This window comes from Ochotona curzoniae, unplaced genomic scaffold (genome assembly GCF_017591425.1).
Source record: "Ochotona curzoniae isolate NIBS_2020 unplaced genomic scaffold, NIBS_Ocur_1.0 contig_1274, whole genome shotgun sequence".
NCBI classification, from domain to species: domain Eukaryota; kingdom Metazoa; phylum Chordata; class Mammalia; order Lagomorpha; family Ochotonidae; genus Ochotona; species Ochotona curzoniae.
The window spans coordinates 19,970,158-19,984,277 of NW_024465023.1; the positions used below are offsets into that span (position 1 = coordinate 19,970,158).

A 14,120-nucleotide genomic window follows, 5' to 3' on the forward strand; every position below is an offset into this window, starting at 1 on the left:
TTAGAAATTAATTTAAGCAAAAAAGTGAAAGATCTCCAGTGAAAATTGCAAAGCCATGATGACAGAAATTATCAATGACACAAAACAATGGAAAGTTATTCCTTGTTCATATAGTTAAAATGTCTGTACTACATAAAGCAGTATGCAGAGTCAATGCAATCCTTAGCTATCAGTATTTGATCCAACATATAGAGATAAATTTATGGTTAATTAGACAACAGTGTGTTCATTTCTAAAATTAAAATCTTCCACCAGCATAACATATGTTAAGTATTTTAAATCAATTTTTCTGTGTCCTCAAAAGGGATTCTGAGTCATAATTTGGAAAGCATTTTTCAACTTTTAAAAAGATCCATTTGTTTATTTGAAATTTAAAGTTACAGAGAGAGACAGAGGCAGAGGGAGTGCAGAAGGAGAGAGATCTTCATCAACTGAATCACTCCCCATGTGGCCACCATGCTGGAGATGGACCAAGCTGAAGCCAGGAGCTAGGAGCTCCCTCTGTGTCTTCGATGTAGCTGGCAGGGGCTCAAGCACCACAGTTATTGTGTGCTGCATTTTCCAGGCCATTAGCAGAGATCTGTATCAGAAGTGAAACAACCAAGATGTTAACCAGCGCCCAAATGTGATCCTAGCATCTCAGGCAGTAGCTTTATCCACTTTGCCACAAAGCTTCCCCTTTGGAAAACATTTTAATGTTATATAGTGTTTTTATTTTAAATCCACAATTTTAGTTTTTTCTGTAATTTTCTATAAAGTGTGCTTTAATGAAGCTTTTTAAAATGTTTTAACTTCATGTTATATACTTGCTCTGGTAGGTCTCAACCAGGAGCATTTCTTTCCAAATTTTACCACCTCCCTAACCTCAAAATGTTTTGCATTCTAAAAGAAGTTTTGGCTGTCACAATGGTGGTGCTGGTAGAGCCTGTGGACTTTTTGCTGGTCTTTTGTCTTTTTTTTTCTCTTTAGTTATGTTTACGTTATATGAAAGTCAGCAAAAGAGACAGGCATCTTTCCAACTGCTTATTCACTCCAAAAATGCCTGGAGTTGCTACCCCTATCTAAACTGTATAGGGCAGGACTGGTATGTTCAGCATCCTGTACTGGACAGGAGAATCCTTCAAACAATGAATTATCCAGTCTTAAATGGCAATAATGGCAAAGTTGTGAAACCTTGCACTAATGTAAAATAGTAATAATAATGTTGAGAATTTTAAACGACATATTTTCTTGACCAGTTTCAAGGACTTGAGGAAGGGGGTAAGAGAAATCCCAGGGTCTATGGAACTGTCATAAAATGGTAATAATAATAAAAAAGAAGTGGCATTTTAAAAATTAAAGAGAACTAGAAATACAGTTGCCATAGGATCCAACAACCCTACTACTGTGTATATACCCAAAAAACTTGAACTCATTGCTTAAAATAGATAGCTGCTTCACCATGTTTGTAACAGTACTATTCATAGTAAGCAAAATTTGTAATCAGCTTAGGTGTTTATCATTAGATGAGTGGATAAAGAAAATATACTATATCCAACAGAATAGCATTCATCTATTTATGTATCTTCTGCAAGTTTAATGATTTTATAATTGCTTCTAAATCAATTGAATATGATTGTAGTTGAACATATTTTCATTTGATTTCTTACTGGACTACAGTCTTTTTTAGTTTTATTTGTTGAACACTTTAGCCAGTAGAATCAATAAACCTTTGACTATAATCTAACATAAATGTGTATTGTGAAAAATAATAGATAAAATATTGAATAGAAAAAATGTATCTGTGCTTCAATAAGGCTTTATTATTTTGTACCTGTAAACACTTTTTCTAATATTGCAATTGTTTTCTTGAAAGTGAATAAATTTTCTTAAAATGAATGATGTATTGTTAACATTTAATTGCCCATTTTCTCTAAAACACTATGTTTTTTTCCCCCAGTTTATTTTTTTCAAAACACTTTGAGAAATATGTCATTTTTAAATACTTTTTTCCTTCTTTCTTCAGGCTAGAAGAACAAAAGAATATCCTCTCGGAATTTCAAAGAGATTTAAGTGAATTTGTTTTGTGGTTGCAAGAAGCAGATGCCATTGCCAGCGTTACAGTTGAACCTGAAAATGAGCAGCAACTAAAAGAAAAGCTTGACCAAGTCACGGTAATTTAGTTTTCTAAAAATACATCAGAACCCACTTATATGAAGAGTATACAAATCTGTTTTAAAATTTTAAAATATAAAATTTAAAATTTTAATCATTGATTTCTTGCTGATTAAGTTGTGATTCATCACGAAATTTTTTTCTCTGTACTTTATTTTTCCACAAGCAACTCTCAATATATGTATATGTGTATGTATGTATTCATATATGTATAGATGCATGCATTACCTATAAGTTGCATCTATTTATACATAATGAATGAGAGTTATTTTTAATTAATTTGAAATTTAAAAAATGTTTGGCACATCTACAGCTTCAGGTAATTTCGAAATTGAAGAACAGAGTACAGAATCAAAGTATAAATCCAAGTGAAAATTATTTTTTAAAACTTGTTTTAAAATGTTGTATTAGCATGCAACAGCTGGGTTCAATGCAATATTTCAACTTAGATGTGTAGCTTAGCCCACCATATCAAGCAATTAATCTTTTCCTTTGGTTTTTGCTTATGCTTGGAGGCTGCCACTTCTGTCTTCCAGTGTTGTATATAGACTGTTTTCATCTGTCTTAGGCTGCATACCTGGAGATTTGAGGAGTGTTTTTGTGTGAAGGAATCTCATTTCTTAGCGATATCTTCACAGCTCAAGCAAATGCACTAGTTCAGCCTCTAATTAAAGATATCAGATTTGCCAAGCAACACTTTGTTTTGTTTTGTTTTGTCTAGAGCAAGGGGCTCGGGCGTTTATTTGCATTCGTGCTGTTTGAGTAGACATTCAGTTTATCTAAGTGGTATTTCACACCCTCCTACTGTAGTATCTATTTATGACTGATTTCTTCACCTGGCTTATTGGCATACTCTGTACAGTTAAATTAACTTTCATGATTTTAGTTGTAGGATAAGAATTCTGTTGGTTCTGTTCTTTTTTAACTGATAAAGGGAAGGAGAAAGGAGAAGGCAAATTAATAACAGTTTATCTCCTTCATTATTTGCCAAACATGAGCTGCATCTTCATCTGATACTTTATATTTGTAGGAAACTTTCAAAATGTTTACTGCAAGGATGCTTCAAATAGTTATCGAAAATGGAATCAAAAGTTAAGTTTCTTTTTGTCACCCACAAACAATTAAAATCCATGCATAGGAGTGGTCTTCTAAAATGTCATGAAATGCATGTGTTACAAAAAAAATATTTATGGATCAAAACATTCTTTGCACCAAAATAAACCTTTTAAAAGCTACTTTTGCTGAACTTTCTGAAGTACCCTTATAAACTTATTCTGTAAGTTTCTATAATCAAAGGGAAGTGGAATTGCTTTTTTATCAGGGGTTCAGTAAATTAGAATTGTGTCAACCATCTATTTTTGTGGAAGATATTGTAGCACTAAAACATCATTTAATACACTATACAGATACTGAGCACCTGCTGTACCTTGCACTGGGGCTTGAGCCTCACAAAATGAAAACCTTATTCTCTATAGAGATGGTTATGTCTTGAAAAAGTGAACTCATTCTGTTCTAAGAATTTCACATTTTCTAACGGTACTAAGTGTCATATATTGCAGCATAATTGATGACTCATTTAAGATAGATAGTGACATTCACTTAATAATAAAATAGATCAGTTTTCTTTAGATGATTTAGATCAGCACTCTCCAATAGAACCTTTTGTAATGTTGGAAATGTTCATTATTATCCTTTCTCCTAGCACTAGTCATGCATGCCTTTTGGTTATTTGAAAAGTGGTCAGTGTGGCTGAGGAACTGAAGCTTTTCAATTTTTATTGCATTTTAATTTATTTAACAACACGGAACTAGTATTGGCTGCACGTAAAAAACAGATATTAACTCCATTGTGGTTTTATAGGTATGTGGAAAGGGCATAAATGATGTGATATCAAATGAATAAGAGAAGTTTAAAGATGTGAGGGAGTCAAAAACAAGATTTCCAGAATGAAGCTATTCAGCACTAAAACAATTGTTCGAGTTTTTTCCCCTTTGCACTGGTATTTAGCCTCTGTTTCTCAGTATCCTTCTGTACAAAATGAGCAGTAGCTACTTTATATAATGATTACAATATGAAGATAAACTAAGATAACATGCTTAGATCTTATCACAGAGCCTGGCACTGTGTATACTGAGTGTGTATACTCTTCATACTAGCTATCTCATAGAATGCTAATACGTTTTCTTACTCTCTGGACTCCCGAGATATGCTGCACATGCAATGCTACCTGATAGGATGACAAACATACCCCAGTTGCTCTTTTTTGGATAGAAAACAATTTGTAAACTGTAACTCTGGTGTTTCCTCAGAGGTCATCATGAAAACACTTTCTTTTTAGAAACCACCCAGGGGATGAGATCATTTTGTGCTTTCTAAGGTTTATCTATTTGGAAGTGGGTGTTTCTGGGAGTGGATGTTTCAGTCCACCAGCTTTGTACTCTGTAGAAAACCATTGGGAATTGAAGTGCCAGTGGGCCTTTGGGCAAGCGACATCATTTTGATAGACTAAACAGAGGCAAAGACAAGGTAGTTGTAATTGCACTGTAATTCATTTTCAATGTTGTTGCATGCGTCTCTTTCAGCTACTGGCAGAAGAGTTGCCCTTGCGCCAGGGAATTCTAAAACAATTAAATGAAGCAGGAGGAAAGGCACTTGTAAGTGCTCCCGGAAGCCCAGAAGAGCGAGATAAACTTGAAAATAAGCTCAAACAGACAAATCTCCAGTGGATAAAGGTTAGCTATTAACCATCTCCTCTGCCACTTGTGTGTTAAATGCTTCAAGTGTTTGGTTTATTCCCTGGGTTCATTCTTGGTGGAAGAGAATGTGGGTTTGTAGATTGTCGTTTTGGTTTTTAACCTGATTGTTTTTGATTTGATGATATTCAGGCAAGATACATGTGGTCTAGTTCAACAGGTATCAGCAACAAAAATGACATGGTTCCTGTGACCTAATCAGTAGTTAATGTAAGCTCACTGTCTCTCAAAGGCAACTTAGAATCTTCATCTTTCAATCTTTGAGTTTTAAAAATATAGTATCAAAAATGCTAATCAAATTAAAATATACTTTTAAAAACCAAATGGTGCACATGAAATTTAATGAAAATCAGCATCATTAGTTATGTTGACAGACAGTAGTTTCCCCACTGCACTACCAGGACATCTTTATCATAAATGAAGTGATCTGTGTGTTGATTTTGAATTGCTTATCCTCTTCCGCTTGATTATGCCTGCCCATTAACTAGTACTACACTGGCTTAGTTGCAGTCTTTTATTTTTTTAAACAGATTTACTGAAATATTCCTCGCATACTGTTCAATTCACCCATCTAAAGCATGGCATTCAATGATTTCCTGCTATTAATGTGTATTATTGTGATAGAATTGTTAGTGTGAGATTTGTCATTTTAGCCTCGTTAGGCATACAATTAGCTCATTCATTACAACTGTCACCACCATCTATTTCTGAAATTTTTCCTCAATCTAAACAGAAACTCTGTTACTATTTGAGAATAGTTTCCTATCTCCCCTTCCTCTCATTGATGAGATTCCCAATGCTAGATATTTCATTTAAGTGGGAATATCCCGTATTTTCCCCTTTTTATGCTTACTTTGCTCAACTTTGCTGTCAAGTTTTAAAAATGCTTTAGCATTTAGCAGATATTAAAACTTCATTTCTTTTTGTGGTTGAATAATATTCTATTGGATGTATGTGTGTATGTATGGGTAAGTGTGTCTGTGTGCATGCATATTTTTTGAGAGCTATAGCATCTTGTAGTCTAAGTCCTCTAATTTTGTTCTTCAGTATTTTTATTTGAAAAAATGTAATCATCCTGTCTTTTTCTACATGAAGTTTTCCAGAACATTGACTGATATCATGTTGAAGGAGTAGATCAGTTCAAACATTTATAGTACTGAATAATCTAATATATACACAGGGTATATTAATTCCTTTATTTTATTAATTTTAGATTGTATTTTACACTTTCAGTCCAGTCACCCTGCACGAGATATGTTATATTGAAGCTCAGCTGAGATTTTTTTATGTTATCATAAGTAGAACTTTAAATTTTATTTTTTGTTTGGTGATTCATACAAATATAATTATTTGATTAATCTTACATATTGAGTATGTATACAATGTCCTGCAAACATTGCTTTATTAATGTTCATAGTATTAGAAGCTTTGGTATATTTTTTGCATGCAATTGTATCCTCAAATAGACACAGCTTATCTTTTTTCTAAAACTTGTCTGATTTTTATCATTTTTTGAAGACTAATTTTATTTATTTGAAAGGGATAGTTAGAGACAGGGACAATGGTAAAAGACAATCATCCATCCTCTGTTGCATTTCCCAAGTGGCTGCTACATCTGGGGTTGAACCAGGCAGAAGCCAGGAGTCAGGCATTTCTGAGTCTCTCCCATTGGTAGCAAAAGCTCAAGCACTTGGGCTGTCTTTCTCTTTTTCCAGGCACATTAGCAGGGATCTGGCTTGGAAGGGAAACAGCAGGGTCTCACTTGGTGCCCATAAGGAAAACTGGTGCTCCCAGATGGCTGTTTATCTTGTTTTGCCAAAATGCCAACCCCTCACTTTTAGGACATCCAAAACGATGTTGTATAGATATGGGTTTATTTGGGGGTCCTTGTTTTATTCCATGTCACAATTGTGCAATTTTAAGTATTTTTCGTTAAATGTGGGATTTGTAGTAGGTTTTTTTTAATCCTCTTCAATCACAGCAAGGACATTCTCTTCATTCCAGGCCTATGGATTTTTATTGTACATCAATATTGTACATTTTCCAGTAGTTTCTCTGTAGTAATTAAACATGTGAATTTTCTACTTATATGTGAAAATGGCAAATTGCATATTTTTTTAAATAAGAAATTACTCTGAGATTCAGGGAAGAAACTTTTACTGGCCATTTTGAACTATAGTCTTTTATAAGTTTGTTAATACCATGTTTAGAATTTTTATCACTTTATTTCATGTCAGACATGAGTCTATGTGTTTTTCTATTAATATTCTTCCCAAGTATTTTTAACGTTGTTACAGTAGCTTTATAAAATAAGCTGAAAGGCATTTTGTTGAAAGCTGGTGATATTTTTCCCAAATATTTTTGAAAATTTCAATTATTGAGTCATCTGAGCATGCTCCATTTTTGTGTAAGAGTAGATTTGGTTTCCTTAATAGATTTAAGAATGGTTTGATTTATTTTAAAATTTCTTTGTGTGTCAGCTTTTGTAGCTTGTGTCTTTGAATGAGTTTAGCATTGTCAGTTTCTTTCTTTGGGCTGTAAACTTCTTAAATACAGCTTGTGATCATTTATATATTTCTGCCTAACAAAGACAAAATAGAAAGATGTATGAAGAATTCCAATCTTTTAATGGTTCTTGTTGATTGTGAAACTTTACTGTATTTGCTGAGGCACAGAATTGATACACCTGAGGAATATCTTCAAATTCTATAATACAGAAGGCTTTGTTCTCAGATATTCACATTAATTCACACCTTCTAAGGTTCTCACTAGATACAAAGTTCAATTTCCTTAGATAAGAATCATTTTATTTGGGCCCAGAGTGGTAGCCTAGTGACTAAAGTCCTAGCCTTGTATGCACCAGGATTCCATATGGGCACTGGTTCTAATCCCGGCAGCCCTGCTTCCCATCCAGCTCCCTGCTTGTGGCCTGGGAGGGCAGTCAAGGACGGCCCAAAGCCTTGGGACCCTGCACCTGTATAGGAGACCCAGAAGAAGCTCTTGGCTGCTGGATTCAGATCTGTTCAGCACCAGCAGTTCCAGACATGTGGGAAGTGAATCAACAGATAGAGGATCTTTCCCTCTGTCTTTCCTCCTCTCTGTGTATCTGGCTTTTCAGTGGAAATAAATACGTTTTTTTAAAAAAGAATAATACACTTTTTATTTGGTCATTTGGTTAGTGTTAATGTATCAGCAAATAGTAAGAGAAGACTGTTTTTGTATAATAGTTTTCAACTAGGGACAAACTTTCATTTACAAAATTTGGTTATCCTCACTTTTACCTGCTACTTACTCCCATCCCCTACCATGGCATGGTTTAAACACTTTCCGGGATCTTACACATTCAGTTCTCTTAGTTCCTAATGCTATTGCTTCCTTACCTCACATGTCTCCGTGTGTGTGTGTGTCTTGGATGTTTTTGACATTCAAACATGCTCTAAATCTTTTCAGCTACTTTTGACCATAGTTTAACTGCCTTGTTAATCATATTTAGTATATTTTAACTTTGTTATATGCAAAACATAAATCAAATATCAATGCCATAAACTGGAAGCAAATCATCACCAAGAAGATATAACAGAGCCATAATTTACATATGCTATAACATTACTTTCCTAAAAAAATTTCACAATTATCTCCAAAGAATTGCTTGTTATTCATTAGCGCCCCACAGAATTGATGTATAAAGAAATTATAGCGAGAAAAACTCTAATCTTTGAAAAGAAAATGAGCTTTCACTTTGAATCATGTCAGGTTATTCTATTTTTAATTGATAATGCTGAGGTTTTTATATCACTTACATAACTAGTAAAATATTTAGGAACTAATATTATAAAAATTTCACAAGATTGAATCAAAAGGTGTACTTAAGAGTCTATAATTCAAGTAAATAGATGTTTGAAAAAAAGTTCCCCTTTACTTCCATACATCAACCCATTTCTTGTTTCTGCAATTAGGATAAAATATTCCAACTTTATTTTTCTACTAAAGAATGAAATTTGTTCTTTCAATGATTTAAAAATGGTATGTAAATTTATTCCACACTTCATACTAGAGGAAATGTGGTTCCTAGTGATAAAATGTTTTGGCAATATAACAACACAAAGTCATTCCTCAAAGGAGGAGGACAAGGAAGAAAATCATCACCCCTCCATGATTCTGCAATAATCCAGTACATCTTGAAATTGCAAAAATAAATTTCAATTTTGAGAAATGTGAGAGAACTATCTAAAATGCACTGAAATGCACTTTGAAATAGTGGAATTTGTGGAATCTATATTCCACAATAGATTCGAAAGTTAAAATTTTAGGAAAGATATTTGAACTAAGCCTATGAACACATTATAGACTTCTGTCATTATAGCATCCACAGTACTGTGTATGCTACTGCAAGATTTGAATTTCAGTGGCTTGCCTTTGCCATTAGATATTAAAGATTTTTGAGATTTTCTTTATTCATCAATTTAAAATCATATCATTGTATTTTCACTCTATCTCTGTTCAGATTGAGTGATAGTAGGTAGCACGTAATCAGTACCAGATTTAGTGCTGCTTACAAGTCAGTCATTTTTTTCAAAATAAAGAAAGATGGCTTTGAATCATTGAGAAGTATACTTGATCCTTTTTGTGTGTCGTCCTCCTTTCAGTTCCAAGCTGATATAGTTGGGCCTAACACATGAAGGTTGGTGGGTCACAAACAGAGGATCTTCAAAAACACATGAAAAAACATGTATTGTAGGAAAAAATGAATATTTAAGGCTTTTCACCAACACAAATTTATCTTTTAATTCTATTTTTTCATAATCTTTAAGATATCTTTTCTATGTCAGATTCTTAGCAACAGAGCAGCTCCCCAAATTCCCAATTTCATACTCTGATGACAAACACCTTTCTCAGCTAACACTGATATGATGCATTCTTCACTTTTAGCTAACTTACTGGTTTCTTGATTATCTCTATGCTTCTGTATTGACGATGGAAAAAATACTACAATAAAATAGTTATTTCATCAGAGGAGTGGTTGATCATACAACAAATTCATTGCAAATATTTATCAACTTAGCTTGGCCTGGGCAATTCATCTTGAAAGCCACGAAGGAAAGTTGCTTTGAGCCAAATAAAACTTTAGCTTCAATTATGGCTGCCTCCAAACAAGGATCATACAGCTGTATCCTCATTTTTGCCTAATGTATAACTTAACCTTCACAGTCTTTAGTAGTAATGCTCTTAAGACCCACAAACTGGGGATGTCGTTAAAAGCCAGTTTCCTCTCTCTCTTTCTCCCCTACGCCCACCCCCTCTCTCTTTCCTCATCATATAATTTGCACACACATGTCTGCGTGGTTTTCACTATTTATCATCTCTACACTTCCTTGGATGTTCTCTGAGTGTGTGTGTGTGTTTGAGAGAGAGATGCTGTTCTCTCTCCCTTCCAACTTCTCCCCCACACACTTCACCCTTTTCTCCTTTCCCTGATATACGTTTACATTTTCCATGTCTACTGGGAATGCAATTTAGTATATGCAATATAAATTGCATCTTTTTTTTTTCCGGTGGTGGATGTGACACTTCTGTTCTACACTCTTTTTCACTGTCCATGTAATTAAATTATTCAAGAAAGAATTTCCTTTGTTTTTATTTTTTTTACTTTTGATTTTTAATTAGTTTTTAACAGAGTCAATGTGATTTTTAGATATAAATCTAGAAAAATAATGGCTGTCCTGTAGCTGGCTTTGTGGTCTAGCAAGTAAAGCCTCAATCTGCAGTGCCAATATCCCATAGGGTGTTGGCTTGAGATAATGTGGCTAAGAATGAAACAGAAGATGGTCCGAATGTTTTGGCTCCTACATCCATGTGGAAGATCAGGAGGAAGCTTGACTCCTGGCTTTGTCCTGGTCCATCCCCTGTTGTTATAACTATTTGGAGAGTGAATCAGAAGAAGGAATATCTCTTGCTCTTGCTCTTACTATCATTCTTGCTCTGTCTCTTCCTCTATATTTGTAGATCTTTCAAACATATATATTCAAAGAGATATGTTTAAATAGATATGTTCCTATCTATTTAAAATGTATTTTAATATTTATATATTTATATTTAGAATATGTCTTTTAAATATATTTAATATTTTATTAAGTATTTTATAAATGTATTTATATTTATATATATTTAAAATATATATATTTTAAAGATAGTATTTTCCTCCTTTCTCCTCTCTCCTTCCCTCCCTCCCCTTTCATTTCTTCAGTGGATGGATTTCTCTTTGTGTTGAACTTTTTGAGTTGACACTATATTCTGGATGTTAATTCTTTGTCATATAGGCAGTTCACAGACATTTTTTCCCATTCTGTTGGATTTCTTTTTTTTTAAAGATTTATTTATTTTTACTGGGAGGTCAGATATAAAAGGAGGACAAAATGAAGATCTTCTGTCTGTTGGTTAATTCCTCAAGCAGCCGCAACAGCCAGAGCTAAGCTGACCTGAAGCCAGGAGCCAGGAGTCTCTTCCAGATCTCCATGGCCTGTCCTTAGCTCTTTTCCCAGGCTAGAAGCAGGGAACTGGATGGGAAGCAGGCTGCTAGGATATGAACTGCCACCCATATGAGGTCCTGGTACATGCATGGCAAGGACTTTAGCCACTAATCTACTGCATTGGGCCCTCTGCTGGATTTCTATTCGCTGAATTTCTCATTTCTTTCTCTGTGCGGGAACTATTTTTAAAAAAACTTGTGCAAGAATTTTTTTTTTTTGCTTTCTTCTTTGACAATGGATGCTATGCTTTCTAGAACCTTCTTACTATGGAATATGCATGGTTGTAATATTGGATACCAATTTAGGTTCTATTAAAATTGTGTACATGCCTATTTCTTAATAATACATAATTTTACATGCACATTTGTTTATAAATAACAAATCACTGTTTTTTATTATTGTATTGATGTATAACATAGTTCATGTAAAGACTAAAACATTTTAAAAACACAGCTCAGAAGAAATTTTTCAAGAAACTAACTGAATTTCAGTTTCATGTATCTTAACAGAAATCTTAATTCCTTGGACCTAGAAAAAAATTAGGCTTCCCAAAATAAATTATATGTAAATGAAATCTTTAAAATAGGAATATCTTATGATGGTTATAATGGTATAGGAATTTTTTTCAAAACAAATCATAATAGTAAAAAATTTATGAAAGTAAGCATATTATTCATTAGGCAATATTCCATTTTATACAAATCGACATGTCTACATTTCCAGAAATAAGCTTTATTTTGTGTTAGCATCTTATCCTGCTACTTCCAAGTATCCATTTGAGTACTGAACATTTTAAATTTCTTCTTTTCATTCATGTTAGATATATAAGTGGTCCCTTCAAGTTTGTCTGTATTGATAGTTATAATTATCCACTTAGAGGAATATAACAAGCAAAAGGATTGTGCTTAAAAATTTAAAGCTCTTTTCTGCTTCTTGATCAATAAAAGACATTTGCTCCAATCAGTTTCCTAACATAATACAATGATGAAGAATTTCTTCCTGTTGTGAACTTAAGGTCAATAATTGTATTTCATTGTTTGCCTAAAGAGGAGAATCATTTTGGGAGTTGTTGCCATATTGAATAGCATTTATCAAGGCCTGAAATATGCTTTGAAACACACAAAATATGAATAGTAATAACTATTATTTGAAGTCAGTTGTCTGGGTGTAATAGCAAGGAATTGATGGTTCCACTGGAGCTTTTATGTGTTCATAGTACTCTCTTTTAAACTGTATTTATAACATACTGCACAGTCCTCAATTTTATAAATCTGTGTGCTAAAATGCTGTTACACAGAAGATGGACTTCACGTATTTAATAAGATATTGTCTGATGGTTTTTGGAAATCCATCATCTTGGAAATATTCTTTATATAGCTCATAATTACATGAAAGTATCTACTTATTCATTATTCATTTCACAACTACATGTGAGTGACTACTATGTGTTACATGCTATTATAAGCATATCATAATCAATTTTCACCCTTGTTTGAAGGACATGCATAATTTCAGTAGAGTTTGACATTATAAATATTCCTATTTAATTTATAAATTAAAATTATTTGAGGCATAAGATTAGGATAAGTGAGTAATGATTTAGTTAACGTAAACTTTTTGACTTCATCTCCTTTAAGTTCACAGCAAGAGAGAAATTGCTACTAAATTTTATGCCATGAGTGCACCTCAAATTTGCTCTTCTGTCTGTTTTTAAAAATATTTTTTGAACAGAGGAGAGAGAAGAAATCTTTCATCTGCTGATGCACTCCACAAATGGCTACAACTAGGCTGAGTCAGGCCCAAGTGGCTTTGGCTGAGGTTCTCATGTGGGTGTAGGAGCGAAACACATGGGTCATCTGCTACTGCTTTCCCAAGTGCATTGCCAAGGAGCTGGATCAGAAATGGAGCAACCAGGACTTGCCATCAGTGCAAGTTACTGCTTTATCTGCTATGCCACAATGCCAGCCTTCCATATGCTCTTAAAATCCTGTTTTGTTTTGTGTTTTATTCTGTGTTTTTTTTTTCCTGCTATCCCATGCTATTCAATAACAAATATACCACCTTAGATTTTATACTTAATATTTACTTGAAAGTCCGGATCCTGTAGTGGGACCCTTGTTCTGATTCACTCCCTAAGTGTTCACAGCAGGCTAGGGACGGATCAGATCAAAGGCAGGAGCTGGGAACTCTATCCAAGTTTCCACCTGGGTAGCTGGAACCCAGTTACTTTTTCTGTGACTTGTTTCCAAAGATGTGTGTTCGATCATCTTGACAAGATAAAGTACATATAAGGTCACCCTAGTTAGAGGAATAAACATTAGTCTGTTACACAAAGGCTTGACATGGTACTCAATAGCTGTTTTTGTAATCATCACTATTCATTTTCTTATAAGCAGTATCAACCTCCTTGGCATCACTTATCCTCTTGATATTTCAGTGAAGTTTGGACTGTACAAAAATCCTAAGTATTATAGCTGGTAAATTAATCACTCACGCTTCAGTGACAGTAAGTGCAATAATATATACTTTCAAACTTTACAAACTTCGGAATATAGACAATGATTAGAGTATCAATCAGATGTTTTACGAACAAAACGCAGAAGGCAGCATGAGAAGCAATTTACTGTTGTGATTGATGATAATGTATATGGATTTTGGATTGTGCTGAACTCATTTATTCCTGTGT

At 33.8% G+C, this 14,120-nt stretch overlaps 1 protein-coding gene across 1 annotated transcript in view; it reads left to right on the forward strand.

Moving 5' to 3' along the window:
• DMD (dystrophin) overlaps positions 1-14,120 on the forward strand; it is a 1,921,612-nt gene that overhangs the window by 1,194,875 nt on the left and 712,617 nt on the right. The window contains exons 46-47 of the mRNA XM_041000021.1: positions 2,006-2,153; positions 4,737-4,886. Of these exons, the coding sequence (XP_040855955.1) occupies positions 2,006-2,153; positions 4,737-4,886 (298 nt within the window). The remainder of the gene's footprint in view (positions 1-2,005; positions 2,154-4,736; positions 4,887-14,120) is intronic.